This window comes from Canis lupus, chromosome 9, assembly GCF_003254725.2.
Source record: "Canis lupus dingo isolate Sandy chromosome 9, ASM325472v2, whole genome shotgun sequence".
Lineage (NCBI taxonomy): Eukaryota > Metazoa > Chordata > Mammalia > Carnivora > Canidae > Canis > Canis lupus.
The window spans coordinates 23,622,724-23,646,931 of NC_064251.1; the positions used below are offsets into that span (position 1 = coordinate 23,622,724).

Consider the following 24,208-nt stretch of genomic DNA (forward strand, 5'->3'; position numbering starts at 1 on the left):
AAAATGCTCACCATGGTGAGCATAGCTACCATCTGTCACCATGCAAAGTCATATGAACCAATCCGTTCTTAATTTTTTTTTTTAAGATTTATTGACTTATGATAGACATAGAGAGAGAGAGGCAGAGACACAGGCAGAGGGAGAAGCAGGCTCCATGCACCGGGAGCCCGACGTGGGATTCGATCCCGGGTCCCCAGGATCGCGCCCTGGGCCAAAGGCAGGCGCCAAACCACTGCGCCACCCAGGGATCCCCGAACCAATCCGTTCTTAATACATCCACTGAAGGAAGCACAGTGGTGCTTTAAAGGGCCCTGACCTACCTGCCCCCTCCACCTGCTGTGGATCCCAAAGTCAGAGGGAGACAAGAGGGTTCAGGTGTCTGCTTCAATGACTCATCTGTGAAGCAGTCACTGTGGTCATTTGTTTGCTTTGTTTGTTGTACCCTATTCTGGCCCCTGTCTACCTTTACAATCATGCAAGGAGAATGTGGGAGGGAGACAGGGGAGAGGATGAGGAAAAAGGAAATGGCTCTGGGAAGGTGAGGTACTTGTGGGACAGGGGTTAGGGTGCTTCAGGCTTCTCTTCTTGTTGACACCTCACGTTAGGAAACACCAGGATGAGATGGCTGCTCAGACGTTTCAGTGTTTGAGTCGAAGTGATCACTTTCTCCAGGAAGGGCAGTCTTGCTAGTGGAAATAGTTGCACCCTCATACTTGAGGTCAGATTCCCAACACCCCTGAGTCTTCACTGTGACACTGGCAGTGGTAGTTCTAAGAGATAGCTGAGGGAGCTTCAGCCTCTCCAAAATTCTCTATCGACTCCACCACTATTTGATGTGACATCTTCTCTTTGGTTTTCTTTAAAAAAAAAAAAAAAAAGATTTGTTTATTTACTTGAGAGAGAGAGAGCATGAGCAGGGGTAAGGGCAGAGGGAGAAGGAGAAGCAGGCTCCCTGCTGAGCAGGGAGCCCAATGTGGGGCTCGAGCCAGGAACCTGAAATCATGACCTGAGCTGAAGGGAGACACCCAACCAACTGAACCCCCCAGGCACCCCTGATGTGACATCTTCTCAATTCTCAGTGCTTCACTTCAAGTAGAGCTTCAAGGCAAATCGCCTAGCCTCTACTGCATCTCAGGCAAGCTAACAAACATCTCAAAGTCTCGGGTTCCCTCTCTCTAAAATAAGAATGAGACCTTCATCATAGTGTTGTTATGGATATTAAATGAGATAATATGTGTAAAACACAACACAGTGCCTGGCATACAGTTGGTACTTAATGTGTGCTTATTATTTCCTTTCCTTGGAGAAAGGAGTAGTAGCGAGGTGAGGATAGAATCTGAGGCAAAACATATCCATGGAACTCAACCCTAGACTATGCTTCACCTTCTCTTTCTCCAGTTCCCCCAAAGAACAAATCAGCTCAGATTTAAGCCCTCCTGTGGCATGTTGTTGAAATTCTCCCCAAGAGTAGGTAGGTGAAGGAAAGCCACCTAGCCCTTTAGAGACTAGGAAAAGAACGTAGGAGGGCAAGGCAGGAGTCTTTCCCAGGCACATGGCTGCTTCCCTGATTCTGGGAATCCCCGGGGTTTCTGACCCAGGTTTGCATCACCTGGGCAGGGAGGTTACTCCCCTGGGCCATAGTTTGCTTGGTGAGAAAGGAGAGGGAAGGGAAGGCACCTACTGAAGCCTGACCTGGTTTCTAGAAAGGATCCACCCTCAGACAGTCAGTCAAGCAGTCAGCCCAAGATTTAGGCCACCCAGGATTTGTACGGGGCGTTGCCCTGTTACCCAGAACAACACACTGGCAAGGAGCATAGATCCTGGATCGAACACACGCATCCCTGCACACTCATACCATTCACACACACTCACACATGCAGTTTTTCACTCATAAACAATTGCATGCATACTTCGGGTAGAGTTTGGAGCTCTTGATCCCTCTCCTTCCACTGCTTTATCTGTGCTGTCCACTCCCCTAACCCCCAGTCCAAAGAAATCCAGGAGAATTGAAGACATATTTGGAAACACACACACACACACACACACACACACACACACACACGATCCAACCCTGCCCCCAAATGGTGAGATCAGTCCCTAAATCCCAGACTCTGAGAAATCTAAGTAGAAGTATGTGCAACATGGAGCCAGGGCTTGCCTTGCTGTGTCAGGTCTTGGATACGTATCCTTCCACACGGTTCTAATCTGAGTACTGTTTATTAAGAACCCAGTTACTTCTTGAGCTGAATTTGGCTATAGGAGGAATGGTTGTGTGTGTGTGTGTGTGTGTGTGTGTGTGTAGTGTAGAAGTGAACTGGAATGTCCAGCTGGCAGGAGAGGTGGGAGGCTGTGTTGAATTGCACCTGTTGTCTTAAGGTCAAGGTTGAGGTTAAAGAGAGGCCAAAGCTAGATTCTATTCCAGGTCCCCAAAGGCAAGACAACTCAGCCTTTTCTCCCTCCCTTTGGTGGCTCTGGGTTCCATGGGCCTCTGTACTTCTGCCAGTTGCTGCTGGCAGTAGAAGGAACAGGGCAGATAGACTAGAAGCTTCTGGAGCCAAAGAAGAGTCCTGCCTCTTCATTCTTCTGTATCCTTCCCTCCAATTGTAGAAGGAAGATCCCAAAGTTACCTCTTTGTCAGGGAAAAAAAGAAAGTGGGGCCCTATTAGAAGCGCTGCAGAGTAAGGAGGCAGCAGAGGTAACCCCCCTCCTTTACTTTCTTCCTCCCAGCCTCCGCTTTCATACCTCACTCAGACTGCAAAACAACCCAAGTCCTTGCCAAGAGTTAGGCTGACTGAATTTCAGTGCTCCCTGCTTCTGCTTCCTCTTCCCTCTCCCTGGCTGCAAACGCAGGGAGTCTTGACCCCTGGCCCTTTCCCCATAGGGAAAAAGACCAACAAGCAGAACAGGGGGTGGACAGGATCATGAGCAATGAACAGAGCTCTGGGCCTCAGGGAGGGTCCAGGACAAGCAAGGGGAGTGTGCTGGTGTTGTTGGTGGAACTGGTGGAGTACTAGAGCTCATGCCAAGGGCCCTGATTTTGAATCTAGCCCTGGCCCTGGCTGTGAGGAAGAGGCAGGGAGAACACAGAGGGCATGCAATACTGGACATGGCAGCTCATCTCCCAGCATTCCCTCCAGAGCCGGGCAGGAGGGGGAGGGGAGAAGGCTGAGGTCAGAACCAAATTTTCCTGAAAAGCCTCTTTCCGTGTTTGTCCTAGCCCCTCCCAGGCCCTCCCACGCTCTGCCACAGCTTCCCAGCTCTAGGCTAGAGGACCAGGGCAGGCCAGGGAAGAGCTCACTGTCTGCTCTCTCCCACATTTCCTGGGGTCGAGGGGGGTGGGGTGGATAAGGCTGAAACCCAGGGTATTCAAAGGAATCCATTTTAGACAGCACATCTCCTGGGAGTCAGAGGGTCAGTGGTCAAGGCAGCTATTCAGTCACCTCCTCTCAACCTCATGGTCCACTCGGTTCGCTGGTTTCCTCACTACCCAGGTCCCTCCTTCCTTAGTGCCCACACTCCTTTTCTCTACCTCTCTGGTTACTGTCATGTTTCCAGGGACCTCTCAGTGCTGCCCCAGGAGCTGTCTGTGAACAAGTGGGGAAGGGCTTCCTGTGCAGAACAAAACCCTCCCTAGAAACCCTGGGACAGGAAGGAACTAGTAGGAAGCAGCAGGTGGCTCAGGCTCCCTTGGTTGCTTGAAGAGGCCCCATCTCTCCCCACAGTCCAAATCCTCAAGCGGGAGGGGACCCATTTTCACCAGTGGGGCAATTGCTGCTCTGAAGGGAGATGCTGGCCATCTCTAACCCCTCTGGGCAGTGTTTCCCTTGCAGGTCTGTCCATCTCCCTGCTATTTAGGGTGGGCAGAGGGAACTAGGAATGAATGTCTGACCTTGGGCCACTCACTTCTAAGCTTCATTTTCTTCTTACCAAGGAAAGGATGCTAAGGAAAGGGGAAGGAGTTAAGATGATCTTTGGGTTCCCTTCTGTGGGATCTACATGCTGCATTCAAGCACCAGGTGTTGGGGGTGGGAATGGGTCACTCTGCCCCCAGACCCCTGCCTCACGTTTTGCCCCATTACTTTAGGACCTCAAAGCACTTTCACCATAAAGTTCCCCTCCCTGGTCTTTTTTATTTCCCAGACAAAGGGAAGTGACTCACCCCAAAGTCACCTCGAATGAATGGGGTGGTGTCATACAAGCAAACAGGGAGTCCCTAGGGACAACCTCACCCCCATAGCAACTCCTTTTCCTAAAGATGTTCTCCCTAAGGAGAGTGGAGGGAAAAGGGGTCACATTTCCTTTTGGTCTCAGGACTTGGTTCTGCAGCAGAAATTCAGCTTAAGTTCCTGACTCTGGGAATATCTCCCTTCCCTACTTGTCATCTCTCCCTGTGTCACCAGTAACCTCAAGGCGCAGTCCTGCAATCACGTGAAGCCCTCACGTTTGCAAGGTTTGCAGAAAGAGCCTGTTAGTTTTGATCTGCCAGGGAGCAGCCAAGCTTGCCAGTCCCTCCCCAGGAATTCACATGCCTCTGCCATACAAGCTTTCCAAACACGCCACCCTGACTTTTCAGTGTACCCCACCCCATTCGGCTCTTAGCTCCTCCCGCGTCCCAGTAGCCGCTTCTTGCAAGGCAGAAAGGGGGAAATAGACGCAGTCCGCCCCCTTTGCCAGTGGACTACAAATCCCGACAGGCTTGGCGTTACGCAGGCGCACGGAGCTCAACGTGCCTGCTGCTGGAAAAGTGTGTCACTGGGGCACGAGGCGCTCCCTGGGATCACATGGTACCTGCTCCAGTGCCGCGTGCGGCCCGGGAACCCTGGGTTGCTGGCGCCTGCGCAGAGCCCTCTGTCCCAGGGAAAAAGGCTGGGGCAAAAGGCGGCTGAGATTGGCAGAGTGAAATATTGCTGCCGAGGGAACGTAGCAGGGCACACGTCTCGCTTCTTTGCGCCTGGGTGCCCCGTTTCTCCCCATCACCTACTTACTTCCTGACTGCAACCTCTCTCCCTCTGGGACTTTGGCACCGGGAGCTCCAGATTCGCTACCCTGCAGCGCTGTGAAGCCGTCAGGCAGTGGCACCCCGTGCACTGCAGAGACCCGACTCTCCTAGCTACCTTCCAGCCAGAACTACAGCAGGCTGATTCCCCCTCCCCCACACCCTGCTCTTCCCATGCAAAGCAGACCTCCGTTGCCTCTGCGTCCTACCCTTCTGCAGGGCTGCAGTCCGGCCACCCCGAGACCTTGCTGCAGCGTGCCTCGGATCCTGCTTGTGATCCGCGGGGTCCATTCCCCGCCCTCAATCAGTGCCCAGGGGGAGACAGCGGCAATTGCAACCTCCAGCCTGTGTCAAGGTCCGGTTTGAATGACCGCTCTCGGCCAGTGAAGACATGACGACCCTGGACTCCAACAATAACACAGGTACTGAGATTCCTTTACCGTCATCATCCTTTGTAGTTGTCTCCTCACTTTCATATATGCCTTAGAACAGGAGGAACTTTGTAAGGCACTGGGGACTCCCTCGGCCCGGGGATTTGCTAGCATAATGGGGACCATAGGCTGGGATTTCCTGAGCGAGTTGTTCGTTCTGGGAAAGAGCCCGGAGGCGCCCCACCACCTCTCAGAGTCCCAAAGCTCCTTTTAGCCTGAAGGACTCGGATCCCGGGCAGGAGGAAAAGGAGAGCGGGTACGTGTGGTAAGATGCACAGTTTTGAGGGACTGGGAGCCTTGGAGCAGTGCCCCAAACACCCCTATCTCCCCTCCCCCCTCGCCTGCAGCTGTGGCATGCCTGGCCTTCTCAGAAAGGGGACCCCCTCCTCTCTCTCTTCCTCTTCCCCTAGTTCCTGCAAGCTCAAGGGAACCTGAGAAGCAGTGGGGCGATAGGGGCTCGGGGCAGGAGGGGCTGAGGGAATGGGTCGGATCTCACTGGGGAATCCTCAGTGACAATAGGGAGCGGCCCTGAAGGAGCCAGCAGAGTAGTTGGTGCTCTGCCCCGGGGAGGACACCCACAACGCCCGGGAGGCCAGGAGGGCTCACATGGCTGCGGAGTCCGGCCCACGTGCTGCGTTTGTTTTCATTCAGCAGAAGCCGTGGCCGCCACCCCATTGGTCGTTGCCTTCCGGCCCCGTTACATAATGAGCTCCGCCCCCCGGTCGCCCCGGCAACGCGTGTTCCCTTCCCTCCTTCCCTCAGTTGCCCCGGCCGGGCTGGCGTTTGGGGCCCAGCCCAGGACCCGGAGGCCCGGGAGGGGCGGGACGGGGGCGGGGCCGCCGCTCCCGATTGACGGGAAGCGGAGAGGGCGGGGCCTCGGGTTCCGGGGTTCCTCGTTGGGGAGCCACGTGCAGGAGGCACACGTGGAGTGGGGACGTGAGGCCGGCTGAGGGCTCGGCTCCCGCCCCGCCCCTCCAAGATCTGGGTGAAGCCGGGCTGACTCACCGCCCCCGCCTGCCTCTTTTCCTGTCCGCCTGCCTGGGGCCCCCCTTCTCCCCATCATCGAAGCAGAGTAAGATGGAGACATCCCTGACCTCTCGTGGCCTCATGTTTACTCTCCTCAATGGTACCTCCTGTCTAGCTGACCTTCGCCTCTTTCCTTTCCTCTCACTTTAATGCCTTTAGACTCGGTGTTACCATGGTCCAAATTCCTTCTGTTCCTGGAGCATCTCTTTCCTTAGTTCCGCAAACACTGTCTCATTCCCCATCCCCACCAAGCAAGCAGCAGTTGTCATGAAGGACTTTCCCAGAATCATAACTGAAGGTCTCCTTCACCTTTCCCCCCCCTCCCTTCCTCACAGAAAGGAAAACTGACACCCAGAGAGTGGAGTTAATTTCCTCTAAATCAAGTTGGTTGTGATAGATCTAGATCTAGACTAGACCCTTTTGGGCATGCCCCTCACTTCCAGGTAGGATTATCTTTGGATGAAGGTCTTATTCCCCTTTGGGGGGATGGGTGAACTAGGTCAAATTCATTTACCACTCAGTAATATCCCATCCCCCTCCATCTCTGATGGGATATTCAGTTCCAACCCTGAAACTGTAGGAGCTGATCTATTGTGCAACTACTTTTACTGGGAGCTAGGTTCACCCTGACCAACCTTGAGCTATTTTAGGGTTGCCCTGCCCAGCTCAGTGTGTGTCAGTGGGTGAGCAAGACATGTGCTCTGGATACACGGTGACATGGCTTGTGTTGGCTCACACGTGTCCTAGGATCCTCCCTTCTCCCACCCGCCTGTGGCAGGCCAGGCTAGGTGCCTGGCAAAGGTGTGGCAAGCAGGTCACCTTTTCTCCTAATACCACGGGAACACAGCCACCTGGTTGGGCCAAAGTTCCTGAATGGCCAGAGAGCCAAGGTCGTTGTCACCAGGCTGAGAGATCTAGAAGGGGATTTCCAAAGCCCTATGCTGGACAATTTGTTTTTCATGTCCACCTCCTGCAATGTGCACTGCTAAGTCTTTCCTGGACTCAGAGGGAGAGTCCACTCTGACTCTTGCTCTTGGAGCCCAGGGCAACCAGCCTGGGCATGTTCAGTACCCTCAGTATCTTCGGAGAATATGTCTTCCAGTTTTGGGGGAATGTGACTGGTTACTCTTGTAAGACCTCTACTCTCCTCAGTGTTGGCTAGCTGGCCTTCCATAGTCTCATCCCTGGAATGCATCAGCCACGGGTTTTTTTTTTTTTTTTTTTTTTTTTGGTGAGGGGAGGGGAAACTGGGCATGCTGAATGGGTCTCAGTGGCTCATCCATCCTCAGGTCTGCCACTGACCACTAGGTCATCAGCTGCAGTCCATAGTCCCAAGGACAGCGTTCAGGGCAGAGGGGATACATACGTGAGATGCCTGCAGAGGTCCCGCCTCTAGGGAGGCACCTCACACCCAAGGCAGAAGCTGAATGTACCCTGCAAAGGGTCTTAGGGTATTGGTTGGCCATGTTATGTCTGATATGTGTTGGGGAATTGCTCACTGCAGCTCTTCCTGGGACTCCCAAGATTAAAGGTTCCACACGGTTAAGTTCTGAGCATCCAGCAGTATTTGGAGGAGGGAGGTGGGGGGATGAGCAAAGTGGTACCCTGGGACCAAAGATGTGTGACGGCTGACATCCCTTCCCTTGTGTTTTCCTGCCAGGTGGTGTCATCACCTACATTGGCTCCAGCAGCTCCTCCCCAAGCCGCACCAGCCCTGAGTCTCTCTACAGCGACAGCTCCAATGGCAGCTTCCAGTCCCTGACTCAAGGCTGCCCTGCCTACTTCCCACCGTCACCCACTGGCTCCCTCACTCAGGACCCAGCTCGCTCCTTTGGGAGCATTCCACCCAGCTTGAGTGATGATGGCTCCCCTTCTTCATCTTCCTCATCGTCATCCTCCTCCTTCTATAATGGGAGCCCCCCAGGGGGTCTACAAGTGGCCCTGGAAGATAGTAGCCGAGTGTCCCCCAGCAAGAGCACCAGCAACATCACCAGTGCGTAAATTTCCAGCTGATTTGGGGAAAGGCGGACAGGCCTAGGTTGGGACATGGTGTTCACATGATACAGTTATTCCCAGGGCCTTCCCTGGCCTCAGGGATTTCTCCTAGAGTTGCACCAACTGCTGTCCAGCCCAGAAAACCTCCACGTCTCTGGCCATTCAGATGGCCCTCCTGCTCACCCGCTGCCTCTTTCTCCCCACAGAGCTGAATGGCATGGTGCTACTGTGTAAAGTGTGTGGGGATGTTGCCTCAGGCTTCCACTATGGCGTGCATGCCTGTGAGGGCTGCAAGGTGAGGCAGGATGGGGGTAAGGGCAGAGGCATGTGACCTCATCCTTCCGGACACATAGGCCTGGCCTGGATGGAGTGGCTCACTAGCTGCCCCTGTCCTTCCAGGGCTTTTTCCGTCGGAGCATCCAGCAGAATATCCAGTACAAGAGGTGTCTGAAAAATGAAAATTGTTCCATTGTCCGCATCAACCGGAACCGCTGCCAGCAGTGTCGCTTCAAGAAGTGTCTCTCCGTGGGCATGTCTCGAGATGGTAAGGCAGCACCGTTGCCCCACAATGTCCCCTCCCTTCCTTCCACCCAAAGTTTCTGAGCTAATCCCTCCCTTTAAAAAGTCCCAACGGAGACCCGTCACACTGGGAGTCTCCTTTGCACAGGGGACACCCATCTTTCATAAAGATAAACGCGCTTCTTTCCTGTTAGTTCCTCTGGCCACCTCCTAAGCAATCCCTACTTGGAAAACCCCCCTCAGTGGGCGTGGCTGTGGTTCTGGTTTTGATGTGAAACCCCAAGCGTTCAGGGCCTTGCCCTTTCAGGAGGAAGGAAGGAAGAGAAGCATGTGAGTGTGTGTGAGAACTTCCTGACGCTGCTCTCATCCTGTCACAGCTGTGCGTTTTGGGCGCATCCCCAAACGAGAGAAGCAGCGGATGCTTGCCGAGATGCAGAGCGCCATGAACCTGGCCAACAACCAAATGAGCAGCCAGTGTCCATTGGAAACCTCACCCACCCAGCATCCAGCCCCAGGCCCCATGGGCCCCTCACCACCTCCCGCTCCGGCTCCCTCACCCTTGGTGGGCTTCTCCCAATTTCCACAACAGCTGACGCCTCCCCGATCCCCAAGTCCTGAGCCCACAGTGGAGGATGTGATATCCCAGGTGGCTCGGGCCCACCGAGAAATCTTCACCTATGCGCATGACAAGCTGGGCACCTCACCTGGCAACTTCAATGCCAACCATGCATCAGGCAGCCCTCCAGCCACCACCCCACACTGCTGGGAAGGTCAGGGCTGCCCTCCTGTCCCCAATGACAACAATGTCATGGCTGCCCAGCGTCATAATGAAGCCCTGAATGGTTTACGCCAGGCTTCCTCCTCCTACCCTCCTGCCTGGACCCCAGGCCCTGCCCACCACAGCTGCCAGCAGCCCAACAGCAATGGGCACCGTCTATGCCCCACCCATGTGTACACAGCCCCAGAAGGCGAAGCACCTGCCAACAGTCCACGGCAAGGCAACTCCAAGAACGTTTTGCTGGTGAGGGCACTGGGGGTGAAGTGGGCAGGGGGCCTGGGAGACTGGATTTAGCATAAGGCAGCTGGGTGTGCCTGTATGCTAATGCAGGAATATCCTCTTGTCAGGGGAGGATGCTCAGCCCTGCCGTAAGGGCTCTGTCGGTGAATCCCTGATCTCCACCTGGCACCTGATTGCTACTTTACCTAAAAGACTCATCCTCAGGGCCACAGTCCCTAACCCAGGCAGAAGCTGGGGTCCAGCCCTGCTGGGGGAACCCATCTGAACCAACCTAGCTGATATTCCCCTCCCCAAATCCATTCCTTCTCCAGGCATGTCCCATGAACATGTACCCACATGGACGCAGTGGGAGAACCGTGCAAGAGATCTGGGAGGATTTCTCCATGAGCTTCACACCTGCTGTGCGGGAGGTGGTAGAGTTTGCCAAGCACATCCCCGGCTTTCGCGATCTTTCTCAACATGACCAGGTCACCTTGCTTAAGGCTGGCACCTTTGAGGTGAGTGACCCTTTGTGATCCCTGTTCTTGACCCGGGGAAGGATCCAGCGTTGGGTATCTGCGATAGGCAGGGGTTCTGCAAGGCTTTGGAACCCCCAGTATCTTTGTCCTGGCAGATTCTGACTGCTGAGGGAGGGGACAGGATTCCTCTCCATCCTGCCTTGGTATGGCTGGGTCTTCTGTCTTCTCAGCTGGGGTCAAATAACATTCCAATACCTTAAAATAACATCTTAGGGCACATTGCTACCCCCACTCCAGGCATGAGCAAACTCACCTTGGTGAGCTTTTGTGACCTTGCCCAAGGTCACGGGTAGTGACAAAGTTAAGACTCAGATTCAGGCCTGTTGGATTCCAAAGCCAGGGTGATGTTCTCCATCCTTCCATTTCTCTCCCACTCCTACCCACCTACCCATTCAGAAACCACCCCCACTCTTTACTGAGAAATCTAAGGCAGCACCAGTAAACCCCCTGGAAAACTTGCGGGGCAATTTAGCAAGTGCTCCCCCACCCCACCCCCAAGGATAACCATCTCTGCCCCCCACTCCCCCCCGCCAGGTGTTGATGGTGCGCTTTGCATCGCTGTTCAACGTGAAGGACCAGACAGTGATGTTCTTGAGCCGCACCACCTATAGCCTGCAGGAACTCGGAGCCATGGGCATGGGGGACCTGCTCAATGCCATGTTCGACTTCAGTGAGAAGCTCAACTCCCTGGCGCTTACCGAGGAGGAGCTGGGCCTCTTCACCGCGGTGGTGCTTGTTTCTGCAGGTAGGTCAAGCTCTCGCCTGAGCCTGACCCCGGGGGAGGAGGCGGACGCAGTTCAATTCAACACACCTTTTATGGAGTACCTACTCTATGCCAGGCCCTGCACCGGGCACTGGGGATACAGACATGATTCAGACACAGTCTAGCTGGGGAGACAGACTCATGCCCGACTAATTATAAAACAGTGAGATAAGTGTCACAGTAGAAGCATGAACCAAGGGCTTTGGAAGCACAGACAACTATTTCTGCCTGGGGGAGCTGGGAAAGGAGGTGACACTTGAGTGGGGCCTCACAGGACAAATAAGATATTGCCAGGCAGAGAGGGGGAAGGGCATCCCAGGCAGCAGGAACTACAGAGCAAAGAGCAAGGGAGCCTGGACGTGTGTGGCCTGTTCGGGGAAGGAGAATGGCCCTGTGGGATGGGAGGTGACCAGCCCTGTGGAGACCATGCTCCTGGCTCTCTCCACCGCTTCCTGCTCTCGGGGCAGAGGTCTGGGGGAAGCAGTCACGCTCCCCTCCTCCTCCTTCCCCGTGGGCCCTCCGAGGGGCTTCAGGGAGAGGCTGCTCCGGCAGCAGCACCAGCAGCAGCCGTGTTCTCCTCCTCCTCCTCCTCCTCCTGGCGGACTTCCTGGCAGACCTCCTCACAGACCTCCTCCGGTTCCTCCTCAGAGGAGCTCAGGGAGCCTGCCTCACTGCTGTCGTCTTCCCCACAGACCGCTCGGGCATGGAGAACTCCGCTTCGGTGGAGCAGCTCCAGGAGACGCTGCTGCGGGCTCTTCGGGCTCTGGTGCTGAAGAACCGGCCCTCGGAGACTTCCCGCTTCACCAAGCTGCTGCTCAAGCTGCCGGACCTGCGGACCCTGAACAACATGCATTCCGAGAAGCTGCTGTCCTTCCGGGTGGACGCCCAGTGACCCGCCCGGCCGGCCTTCTGCCGCTGCCCCCTTGTACAGAATCGAACTCTGCACTTCTCTCTCCTTTACGAGACGAAAAGGAAAAGCAAACCAGAATCTTATTTATATTGTTATAAAATATTCCAAGATGAGCCTCCGGCCCCCCGAGCCTTCTTGTAAATAACTGCCTCCCTCCCCCATCACTGACCCTCCCATCCTCCCCTATTTAAATCACTCTCCCCCCTCCCTCATTCGCTAGCCCCCTGATTTGTTCTATTCCTGTCTCAAATCCAATAGTTCACAGCTGAGCTGGCTTCTGTGGTGTGTGCTCGTTTTGGGGGTGGGGTGGGGTAGAAATACTGCCAAGGCTGGGGCACACCTCTCCATCTGGTCAGTTTGTGGGGTGGGTACTCTGCCAGCAGATGGGAGGATACAGGGAAACAGCACACAAGTCTAAGGGGGGTGCCCAAGGGGGTTATTTTCATCATATATTTATTACATAAATATATAGTAAAATAGACGAGCAACAATTACCATAAAAATATCTTTCTTTAAAATCCTGACCCAAAACACAACGGGGTGAAAAATCGCACGTAACAGACATACTGATTGTCAATGTGGGGCAGGAGTAGGAGCCCCCCAAGTCACCCCTACCGGTTCCCCCTCCCTGGGGAAGGGGACCTACCTCCTTCCCTGTTTCTGGCCACACACCCCCTCCCCCCACCCCAGCACCAGCTTCTCATACATTCAGTAGCGCCTCCAGGGAAGTGTCTCCTCCCCCCACCCAGGAGTTCCTGGGGCAGGAATTTCTGTGCCCCTATGGACAGTGTCTGTGTCACACGCCCTGCCCTCTCCCAGCCCTGTAGACCCGCCACCAGGGGAAGGGGTAGGGGCTCCTCCACCCCCACCCTCCCCAAGGCTGAGCAGGGAGGAGGCTGGATGAGGTATGTGTGTTCTGAGTGATGGGGGGGGATACTGAGATGGAGAGGCGGGTGGTGGGCACGGGGGAGTGGTCATGGCTCTGGCACCCCCTTGTCCTGGCCTGGCCCATTCCCAGCAGTCCCTCCTCCCACCAATACTGCACCTGCTGCCCGGCCCCGCCTGCCCTAGTGCCCCGGGCCAATACTGGGGGAGGCATGCTAAGCACCCACATCAAGGCCATCCCCCTCATTAGCACCAATGGCCCCCAGGAGAGGGCCCTGTCCCCCACTTCCAAAGCAGGGACTGGGACAGCTGCCTCTCTAGAGCAGGTGCGTGGCGCTCCTGAGTCCCCTGGCTCCTGCCCCACCCACATGTACTTGCTCACACATTCACGCAGAGAAACGCACACATACACCCCACATCACCTAGAGTGAGGGGGGAGGGGTCAGAGGTGGGGGAAGGAGTAAGGGATCACAGCTCTTATGATTGGGGAGGGGCAGGGGAGGGTTCCCAAGTGCCTGTAAGAGGCCAAGCCCCTTCAAGGCCTTTTCTCCACCATATCCATGGCTGAGAATGGGGATGCAGGGGTGGAGGTTGGGATGGAAGGATGGGGAGACAGCAGACAGGTCAGGAATTCCACTGGGCCCCCAGGGGTGGTGTCCCCCCAGAGGAGGGTACAAGAGGGCTTACCCATAGGACTGGAGTAATACAGGAATCAGTACCCCAGGAGAGAGAGAGGATAGAGACAAAGACAGCAGGGGCAGCCCACTAGCCCGAGGGGGGAGGCGGGGGGGGCAGGGCAGGCACATGCACAGGTGACAGCAGATGCTCTTCCAGGCCCTCCACCCCTGTGAGAACACCTGGACAGTGGGGGAAGGGCATGCCCTAATGGGCAGCATAGCATTGCCTTCCCGTGTGTATGTGTGTGTGCGTGTGTGTGTGCGCGTGCGTGTGTGTGTGTGTGTGTGTGTGTGTGTAGGGGGCTGTGGCAGGCTGAGGGTCAGGGTGGGGTGGCAGGTTCCCCACTGCTTAAGACATTTTGCCCCAATAGTGCAAAGCGCAGGAAGCCCTGGCACCCCTCCCCCTGCCCCTGCCCCATTCCCCATGGCTTCCGGGGGCATCTGTGTCCACCCATCCATCCCTGCCGACGTGCAGCCCTGAGCCCGGGGCCCTCTGGTCTGCTCTGTCCCTCCCCATCCTCCTCCCCACACCCACGGGAGGGCTACCTCCTCCCTCCCTCTCTTCCCTGTGGAGTGGGCAGTGGGCGAGAGCCAAAACGAAGAGGAGGGCAGCTCACCCAAGTGCAGACCAACAGAGCACTCCTCACCACGAGGGTGGGAGGTGGCTCAAGCCAAAGTCCCTGAATTAGAGAAAAGAAGAGGGGAAAGGGGTCCCAGGGGCAGAGGGGCGGCTGGCCTAAAGAGCTTCAAAGGAAAAAGGAGGAGCACCAACCGCCCCCTCTCCTAGGGCCCCAGCTAAGTGCCATTTGTCTAGGCAACCCCATTCTGGTGCCTGCCTGCCCAGAGTCTAGGTTAGTGCATTGAGTGGGAGTGGGGAAGGAAAAGGGCAGAGGTTAGAGAGAGCCCAGAAGACAGACGGGGACAGGGTCCTAAGGGGGTAGGCTCTGGGAGAAGCTCACGCATACCGCCCCACTACCCCCCCGCCCCCCAGTGCAGCAGCATCTGGATTGTATCCAATACTGCAGGTGTGAGGAGGGCAGGAGTTTGAGCCACAGTTTTCCCTGTGTGGGTGCCAAGGTGTGGAAGGAGTGGGGGTGGGGGTGGGGAGAGGCCCCTGGGGCTGGGCACTTGAAAGGGGAGCTGTGTGGGCAGCAGGGCAGGCTGGTGAGGGGCCAGCTGGCATCCAGCGTGAGAGGTAGATGGAACTCAGCGGGCACGAGTGGCAGAGAGCAGAGGGAGCACTGGGTAGAGGGTGGGGTAGGAGTGGAGGGCGGGGGTGCCGAAGGGGCACAGAGGGGCAAGGCGAGGAGGGATGGCCAGGACCCTGTTGTGGTAACTCACAGCTCTGATCGGCAGCCCTACCCTTGGGGACCTGGTATGGGGGGGCAGTTCTCTCTGATTTGGGGGGAGGAGGGGCAGCTCTCAAAGTGCTTAGGGGTGGTAGGGGGCCAGCCTCGGTTAATAACTTAATATCATCTCTCTCTCTCTCTCATCAGTCGCTCACTCTCTCTTTTTTCTTTTTCTCTCTGTCTAGTTTTTCTTCATTTATCTTCTCCCCTTGCCTGGTTTCCAAAGTGCAGTTAGAATGACTAATTTTTAACCTCCAGGGGGAGGAGCCAAGCCAAGCCTTTCTTTGCACCCAGGCATCTGGGGAAGCGGAGAGGCCCTTAGCCTGGAGGGGGGGAACCTCAGTCAAGGGACTGGGCCAGGGGGCTCTCTCTTGTGTGTGTGTAGGGGCTGAGTCGAGGGCATCCCCCCCACACCCCACATTCCTCTATCCCCTACGGTCAAGATGGCTTGTCCCCTCTTGGTTGTCCCTCCCTCCCCCTACCTTCTTAGAGGACAGGGTCCTGGGAAGTGCAGGACACGGCCCCCCAACCTCCCACACTGTCCTTTTCATAGCAAGTTCATGTGTTTGCCCTGTCCCAGGGCTGGAGGTTCTGAGGAGGGATGGGCAGTGCGGGGAGGGGGGTGTGTGGGAGAGGAAGGAGAGAGGAGGGGTGGGGGGCCTCCCGCAGCCCCCCAGCTCTGCCCTTTCTCTCCACGCTCCTCCCCACCAGCTCCGCACACCCTCTGGCCGCCTGAGGCTTTAGACTTCCTGATCCTCAAAGACCTCGAGGAAGAGTGGGGGGAACAGTTCGGTGGGGCACTCGACTTTCATGTGGAGGAAGCGGCTGGCGTGGCAGGCCCCGATCATGCGGAGGTCAGTCACCTTCATCAGCAGCTTGGGCCAGAAGTGCGGAATGTTGTGTTTGCGGTGGTTGACGTAGTGCTCAAACGCCAGCAGGTATGCCTCCTGACTCTTCTCGATCTTGTCCACACACAGCAGGCCCGAGCGATCTGTGGGGAAGGAGGGACGTGCAGGGGGAGGGGGGGGTTGAGCCAGCGAAGGGAGACTGAGGCAGAGGAGCCAGGGTGGGGGAGGGGTGAGAAACCCGCTGTAGTACATGCACTGGAGCTGGAGCCAGAGGCCCAGCTGAGGAGGAGGCTGGGGTGCTGGGGGCTTGAAGAGGTAAGGAATAAAGACCACAGAGGGGCTGAGAGGTGGGAAGGGAGGGGAAACCTGGAGACAGGGCTGGTGGGAGGAAGTGCAGAGGGGAGGAGGCACAGGGAGAGGGGACTGGGCACTGAGGAGGGATGAGGGATAGAAGGTGGCTGGGGGTGGGGAACAAAGGCGAATCCAGGCAACAGAACGGATGGGGGGGGGGCGGCAGAGAGAAAGAACGGGGTAAACATGGGACGAGGAGCAGAGGAGGCATGGGCAGGCAACAGATGGGCCTGGACATCAGAACCCAGGGGGTATTGGTGACAGAGCAGAGCACAGGGGACAGAGAATGGGCTCAGTGACAAAGGGAAGCAGAGAAAAACTATAGGGGTCAGGGAAGAAGAGTGTGATGTGCCCAGGGCCCACCCAACCTCTGGGCCCCTGGAAGCTTCTGAGCCCTCCCAGCTGGTAGGCAGGTACCTGTTGACATTAGCAGCACAGCCTGCAGCAGAGCCACTTCTGTATCATCCAGGTTAAAGGCAGAAAGTGACTTGCCCAGTTCAAAGATGGCGTCAGAGACCACGCCCAGGCCGCCATTCTTGAGCTGCTCCCGCTTGACGGCCATCTCCCCGCTCAGCGTCAGGGTGTCGCTCTCTGGGTCATAGCGGACAGCCGCCCGCAGGGACATGATCTCCATGCAGCACCCCTTCAGGAGGATGATCTGGTCTTCGCAAGGCAGCTGCAGAGTGGCAGGGCCACAGGAACACTCAGCATGCCCCTCCTGTCTCCTGTGGGTGCCCTTTGGGAGCCAGGAGGTCACCACTGGCCTCAGCCAGTAAGGTGTACTCCAAGCGGCTAACCTTGCTCTGGGGCCATGGGCATGGCCTAAGCCATTAAACCTCACAATTACGCCTATGTGAGTTACCTCCCATCATTAGCTCCATCCCACTGCCAAGGAGGAAAATGAGGTCCGTGGGTAGGTAACATGGCCAAGATCCCACAGCTAGGAGGGCAGTCTGTGCCCAGAGGTGGTGCTCACGCTGCTATAGCCAGGATGGCTATGTAGATGTGGGGGGAGAGGGGTAGGGAAGGGTTGGCGAGGCTGGGGACTTGGAGCCTTTGGTTCCTTAGGCATGGGCTGTGTGTGTGTGTGTGTGTGTGTGTGTGTGTGTGTGTTATAGGCACTGGGTATGTGTGTGTGTTAGCTGTGTGCTGACCTACAGGAATCGCTCCCTGTCCAGAGAACCTCAGATGAGCATGTGCTGACACCAAGTGACCTAGGGAGCAGCCCCAGGTTTTCTTCCAGTGTGGCACCATGCCTCTTCCCATCAGCTACTCACCTCGGAGAACATGGGCAGTTTTTTGGCAAAGTCCACCACACGGGTGATGGCCGGGGTGATGATCTTGGTAAACTCGCTGAAGGCCTCTAGGTCCACCTTGTCTCCATCCGGCATGGAGACGATGGGTGACTGGCCGATGTCATCCGGCTAAAGAAGAAGAAGGGGTCAGCTGGGGCTGCAGACCCCTTTCAACCTCTCACTGAGGCTGCCTGCCCACCAGGGGGAGCTCCAAGGCAGGTTGGGGAAGAGGGGCCACCAGTATGTGGGGAAGGCCCCATCCAGGACCTAAGGCTTCTCCTTCACCTTGGGGCAGGAAACAGAGCAGAGCCAGAGCTCCAAGTCGGCTAATAATAACAATGATCATAACAGTAGTAGAAATAATAACATAATAATAGAAGCTATGTTTACTGAATATTTAATACAGGAGACACTAGGCTATGTTTTATATATCTCATTTAACCTTATGAGGAGGATGTTCTACTTGCCACCATTTCACAGATGAGAAAACTGAGGCATAGTGTAGCTAAGTAATAAGCCCAAGTAATAAGCCAAGTAATAAGCACATGACTAGTAAGTGGCAGAACCAGGATTAAAACTCAGGCAGTCTGACTCCTGACCATTATACACACATATGCTTGGTCTTGCAGCCTGTGCTCTGAACAGTGTACTGTTCCACCCACTGGCACACTCCACCGGGAACCAGACACCAGTTTTCTGCCTTTACTCACCATATACAACCAACTGTCCATCTCTTCCCTAACTGACCATTCACTGAGCACTCTGTTTTGCCAGGGCCTAACGCAATGCCTGGCACCCATCAGGGGCCCCGAAATGCTGTTACATAACTGAGTCTTCACCCTCTCTTCTCAGTCACTGTGGGCAGGGAAAAGAGCAGCAGCTACCCATGCTCTCTGGAAATTCAAGGAGGAAGGCCAGGTCCTGTCCTCATGGAGCCCCCCAGTCTGATGAAATAGGCCATGCTCAGACAGCAGCAACATATACTCAGGTGTATGAGTCAGGATTGCCAAATTGTAGAGAGCATCAGCTTTGGGTCAGATTAAACTAAGAAGGCTTCCTGAAGGAGGCAAGACTCTGAACTCACTCTCCCTCCTGGTCACCTGGCTGCAGCTCTTGGGGGGGGGGCGGGGAGGCCTCTCTCCTTACCAGGAATTTCCGCCTCTGCTTCCAGTGGCTACCCTGGGCATTCGTGCTGCGATGGGCCTCTGTGGCAACATGGATCAGGTCCCACTCTTCGGGAGTGGGCTCTGGTCGCTGCTGCAGTGATCGGATCATTTCCTCCTTCCGTCGTCTCTCCCGGTTCTGCTCAATCAGCTTGCGCTTGGCCACCCGCTTTGAGTCATCTAGAACCACTATCAACAGCAGAGAGACACGATGCCCTTTGCATGGCACTCTCCACAACCTGTTCAGAAACTACTCCTCCCAATGTACAGGTTGGGAAACTGAGGGCCAGAAAGGTTAAGTGACTTCCCAAATCACCTAGCAGTTGGGTGGCGCAGTCTGGGATCATGAGAATCAGTGCGACCACATCAATGCTAATTTGAGCTGATCCAGGTGACTCGCATATCCTGGTCTAAAGGGTTCCAATAAGTGGTTACTAGAAGACCCTGCTATTTGATCTCTAGCCGATGCGATGCAAGATGCCCTCTCTCACCCAGAAGTGGGGTACCTTCTCTTATAGTCAAGAACCCTGTGCTAGGGTGGGATGCTCAGGACTCCTTTCTACCTGACAACTCTCTCTAAAGCCCTGGAGTGCTGAAAGGCAGGTAGGCACTGGGGCCCACATGTAGGGCTCAAAGAGAGATCCTGTTTCCTTTTCCTCAGGGCAGCAGGGACCAAGATCCCGAACATTCATTCCACTATCAGCCTGAGGTGGACTGTCACTCTGCCTTGAGTGTCCTGAGGATTCCCTGGCAGGAAGCAGTCATACCTGAAATCACCCCCACCCGCAGCCATCTGGCTCAACTCTGCCCCCTGCAACCCCTTACAGTCCATGGCCATGCCCACGGCGATGCACTTCTTGAAGCGACAGAGCTGGCACTGGTTGCGGGTGATCTTGTCGATGACACAGCAGCTGTCATATTTGCAGGAGTAGGTGGGATGGAGGTTCTTCTGGATTGTGCGGCGAAAGAAGCCCTGGGGTGGAGGGAGATGAAGCATGGAGTGATCGTGATTTCCCCTTCCCTAACCAACCATGCAGTCCACTGGGGTGTGGGGGGATTAGTGAGGGAGCCTGGCATCCTCCTGACACCAGCAAGCCCAAGATCACTTGGCTGGGTCAAAGGACCATAGAAACATGTGCCCTCAGCTCCTAGGCTGCTGAGGGGCAGGGGCAAGTGGGTAGTGGTGGTGGCAGGGGTAGGGATGAGGACCACAGTACAGAGACATGAGCCTGGGATGGTGTCAGGTGCTATGACGCCTGAAGGAAGAGCAGCTTTGGAAGTCCAACTGATATCTCATTTTCCATCTTGCTAACCAACTCTGAAAATAAAACTGACCTCCCCAAACCGTTCCTATACATGGTGCCTGCTGCTCATGCAGGTGGAATTCTTGAAATGGGGCAGGGGGTAAAAAAAAAAAAAAATCAAGAAAATGCACTGTGTATGTGGACCCTACCAGCTTTAAAAGAAAATGTTTAATTCTATATATAGGGTTTCATCTTTGCTTTAAAGGAAAAACCTGGGCAGCTCGGGTGGTTCAGTGGTTTAGTGCCGCCTTCAGCCCAGGGTGTGATCCTGGACACCTGGGATCAAGTCCCATGTCGGGCGTCCTGCATGGAGCCTGCTTCTCCCTCTGCCTGTGTCTCTGCCTCTCTCTCTCTCTCTCTCTCTCTCTCTCTCTCTGTGTGTGTCTTTCATGAATAAATAAAATTTAAAAAAAATAAAGGAAAAACCTCAAGAATCAAGATGGCAGTAATAATACCAAGAATTAACATGTGCTGAATGCTATGAGGCACTTAAAAGCATTTTTTTGTTTATTTTTTAAAGCATTTGTGGGGTTTTTTGTTTTGTTTTGCTTTGTTTTTTGGTGCATCATCATATTTGATGCTGTGTCAACCCCATGAGGTAGGAACCCATTTTGAGACTAGGAATCTGAAGTTTGGAGAGAGTAAGCAATCTGCCCAAAGTAATACTGGCTAGATGGGCAGGAGAGCCAGAACTGGACCTGACGTATGGGACACAAGGTCCGAGTTCACAGATTCTGCAGTGCATTGAAATCATCTAATGCACTTATGAAAAAATACCAATTCCTGGGTCTCACTCTAGACTTACATCAGACTCTCTTGGGGTAGGGCCAAGGCATTTCTGTCTTTCTGGGATGCTCCTCTAGGACTTTGCTGTCCTTGAGGGTGAGGATCCTTGCTCTATGTTACGCTATTTGTATTGCTTCCATGAACAATGCTACAGGATGCTAAACCCCGGGTGCTCTTGGCTTGGTTGATACTAAGAAAGAGAGAAACTGGAAGCCTTAACATATTTTTAAATACTTTTGTTTCTTGGAAGGTCTTACATTTTCACGAGGTGATGATCCTGGAAAACCCTAGCAGGTTAAAATGAGCAAAGTGAGATCTAATTAAGGCTCCCCAAGTCTATGACCTTGTCCCGTCTGCCCAGGGACACTCTGTCATCTTCTCCCACTCTGGGCCCCACCATGCCCCGACCCCCAACACTGGTTCTCAACCTTCTAGATGCAGGGGAAGCAACCAGGGAACCAGTTTCAAGGCAGAGTCCACGAGGCTTCACCACAAAGAGGTCTGACTGAGTGGGGCTGGAATGGGACCTGGGGCTCTGCACTGAACCCATGAACCACATTTTGAAAAATGATGTTTGTTTCTAGTGTACCTCTCTTGGGTAGGCCATGAGCAGCCCAAGGGCAGGGCACATATTACATCCCTCATAGCTGATACACCAAATGGATGGACAATAGCTGGGATTTTTATTGAGCACTTCTTATGTGCTTGGCACTGTTATTAAATACTCTCCATGACTTAGCTCATTTAATTCTCCCAACAGCTCTCTGAAGTAGTAGGTAGGACGGTTATGCTCATTTTATAGATGAAGAAATTGAGGCCCAGAGAAATTAGGCATCTTACATATGAGTGGCAGAGCAGAGATTGTGCATGAACAAATGAATGAGAGAGAGCAATGGTGGAGCAACAGGTGGGCTTTAGGTGACATGTTCATAGGGCTGGCCTTGCCAGGTGCTGAGGGCCTTAAGGTGGGTGAGATGGGGGCTCAGGTGGCAGGGGAGGGGCAGGAGCTGGCTGGTCCATACCTTGCAGCCCTCACAAGTGATGCAGCGGTAGTGATAACCGGTTGCCTTGTCCCCACACACGACACACTGCTCGTCTTTGTCCAGGTAACTAGGGATATACCCTGGGAGGGAGGAAGGGAGGCAGGCAGGCAGGCATGGCTTGGGCCCCCAGCAGAGAGGCTCCTACACTTTCTTCTTCCCCCAACTTTTTCCTTCCTGGCCCATCCCCTAGCCCAGCCTCCTTGAAGGGTTTTGTGTCCAGGTAGAATCCTGGAGACACGTCAGAGGTCATCTTGTCCATCCCCTTCCCTAAGAATATGGAGAATCCCAGTTCTTCCGACTGCCCAGTTGGGGATTTTCTCTTGCTGCATCTGAGGGGCAGGGAGGGGGAATGCAGGAGAAGCACATGTCAGCAGCTAATCTCTGGAAAATATAGTCCCTTGGCTCCTTAGCCCAGACTCTGATTCCAGGGTGCAGGGGGGTAGGGCTCAGGCAAGGGGGTTGCCGGAGAAGGGAAGAGGCCCTTCTTGACCTAATCCATCCTCAAAGGCCGGGGCATGCCCTCTTCACCCCTCTAACCTTCAGACAAGTCGGTCCCAAGCCCTCTAGGAAGCTCTCCCCAAGGGACACAGGAGCTGCTGGTCCATGCTCAGGCCCCGAAAGAGCCCTGGCCTGGTTTAGTGGGGTTGTGGGTGGGGAGGAAAGGCACACACAGCCTGGCTCACCTGACATGCTGGTTTTCAGGGAACATTGGCCGTTCTTTCTTTTTCGCTTTCCATCTGGTGACCTGGCACTGGATGGGGGCAAAGTGGGCAGAATCACAGAGCAGTCTCTTTGGGCAGCCCCCTTCTCATCCACTAGGTTTATATAATCCCCCAGGCCCCACTCCCTCCATCTTGTGTCCTCATTCTACTTCCACCCCTAGGTCAGGTGACAAAACTGAGGAGGGTCCAGCTATCTAGAAGCTTTGAGGAGAGACATAAAGGGCTTGGCTGGGACGCAGGCACGTTCTAGGGCCCAAACACACATTACATGCACATGCATACACATGCACACACGCGCATTATAGATCCTTGAACACCCATAATCCACAAGATATCCATACGTTTTAGCCTTCAATACATGACACCTATGCAGAAAGAATCTTCAGGACACGCTTAAAGCTATATAACCTTTAGAGCACCCAGATATACGTAACATAAGACCAGCACATCTGAATGACTAAGCCTTCAGTATAAACCTAAGCATAGTAAATAAGCAACAAAATCTATATATCTATGAAATTTTCTGGGCATTCTCAAATGCATTATATGACCTCTAGGATATGCCCGTCTGTTACACAACCCTCTGGAGAGACACTTAATAATACCATCTCCCTCCCCCCAGTGAACATGTTGCTTGATTTCCAGGTCATGCACACATGGTGAATAACCATAGTATTGAAAACATATAGTGCCTAGCAACTAGAACCTAGAACCTGGAATATGAGAATAAGAAGAGACTTCCAGAGTCACCCTGTTCATGGCCTCCATTTAACAGAGCAACAAACCAAAGCCCCACTGTGGCCTGGTGACACTGGGCACTGGAGTCAGAGCCAGGACAAGGACTCTGGACCCCTCCATGCAAGGTATCAGCAACCCTCAGCCACTGCACATATATGTCACTGGCCTCTGCCCATATGTGTTACATAACATCAGCACACACAGGTTATATAAGCCTCTACATGCATGCTCGGATTGTATAACCTCCCACACCCACCCTGCATGTGGCATACTGCAGGGCTCCTCCCCCCAGAGCCTGATGCGGCTCCCAACACACTGACACAGTGACCTTGGCCAGGGTCACAGTCACAGACAAGTCTGTGTTCTAGGCCCCCAGGGGATTACCCCTGTCTGATTTCTACAACCACTGGAGACTCAGATCTCCCTCCTGCCTCCAGTAGGAGTAGGTGTGGGAGAACTCCAGGCCTTCCAGCCCCTAGTTGAGCTGGCGGTTTTCAGCAATTATGGCTCACAGCCTCTGGGTGCAGTCCCAGGGACAGCCACAAGGTGGCGCACGGACATGGGGGGAGGGGAGGAAGATGGGGGAAGGAGGGTAGTGCTGGGGACCAGGAACCTGCATTCTTACTTTTCTCTGAATTAGGAGCAGACTCTCCCAGACTCACATAAGTCTGAGCAGGGAGGTACAGAGGCTGCAAGTGAGAGGTATGCAGTGACAGGCCAGATCTTTTTTTCAGAGGCCCTCTGGGGTGAGGCTTTGGGAGGGATACCTGAGGTGTCCTATACAACTGCCAGCTTCATCCACTTCCTCCATCCCTCCAGGGACCTAGACTTGGGCCCCAAGGCTTTGCCTGGCCAAGCCTCTGGCCTCTTG

The 24,208-nt window shown here is 54.6% G+C and overlaps 2 protein-coding genes and 1 long non-coding RNA gene across 4 annotated transcripts in view; 1 reads left to right on the plus strand and 2 right to left on the minus strand.

Moving 5' to 3' along the window:
- On the minus strand, positions 1-6,276 carry LOC125755729 (uncharacterized). Its single transcript, XR_007412888.1, has 2 exons — positions 5,924-6,276; positions 1-857 (listed from the first exon to the last, which is right to left on the minus strand). It is a non-coding gene; the product is annotated as an uncharacterized LOC125755729 (long non-coding RNA).
- On the plus strand, positions 4,772-12,445 carry NR1D1 (nuclear receptor subfamily 1 group D member 1). 2 transcript variants are annotated; one of them, XM_025440425.3, is made up of 8 exons: positions 4,772-5,418; positions 8,114-8,446; positions 8,655-8,743; positions 8,848-8,992; positions 9,345-9,988; positions 10,297-10,482; positions 11,038-11,248; positions 11,959-12,445. In XM_025440425.3, exons 1-8 carry the CDS (start codon positions 5,388-5,390, stop codon positions 12,156-12,158), a joined length of 1,839 nt encoding a protein of 612 aa, XP_025296210.1. In that variant the 5' UTR covers positions 4,772-5,387; the 3' UTR covers positions 12,159-12,445. The 2 variants fall into 2 exon arrangements, with proteins under 2 accessions (XP_025296210.1, XP_025296211.1); XM_025440426.3 differs by lacking the exon at positions 4,772-5,418 and adding an exon at positions 6,231-6,553.
- Positions 11,300-24,208, minus strand: part of THRA (thyroid hormone receptor alpha) — a 24,845-nt gene continuing 11,936 nt past the window's right edge. Inside the window, exons 3-9 of the mRNA XM_025440427.3 lie at positions 22,561-22,628; positions 21,857-21,957; positions 19,570-19,717; positions 18,728-18,933; positions 17,564-17,710; positions 16,704-16,962; positions 11,300-16,078 (exon numbers count right to left, since the gene is read on the minus strand). Of these exons, the coding sequence (XP_025296212.1) occupies positions 15,828-16,078; positions 16,704-16,962; positions 17,564-17,710; positions 18,728-18,933; positions 19,570-19,717; positions 21,857-21,957; positions 22,561-22,628 (1,180 nt within the window). The 3' untranslated portion in view covers positions 11,300-15,827. The remainder of the gene's footprint in view (positions 16,079-16,703; positions 16,963-17,563; positions 17,711-18,727; positions 18,934-19,569; positions 19,718-21,856; positions 21,958-22,560; positions 22,629-24,208) is intronic.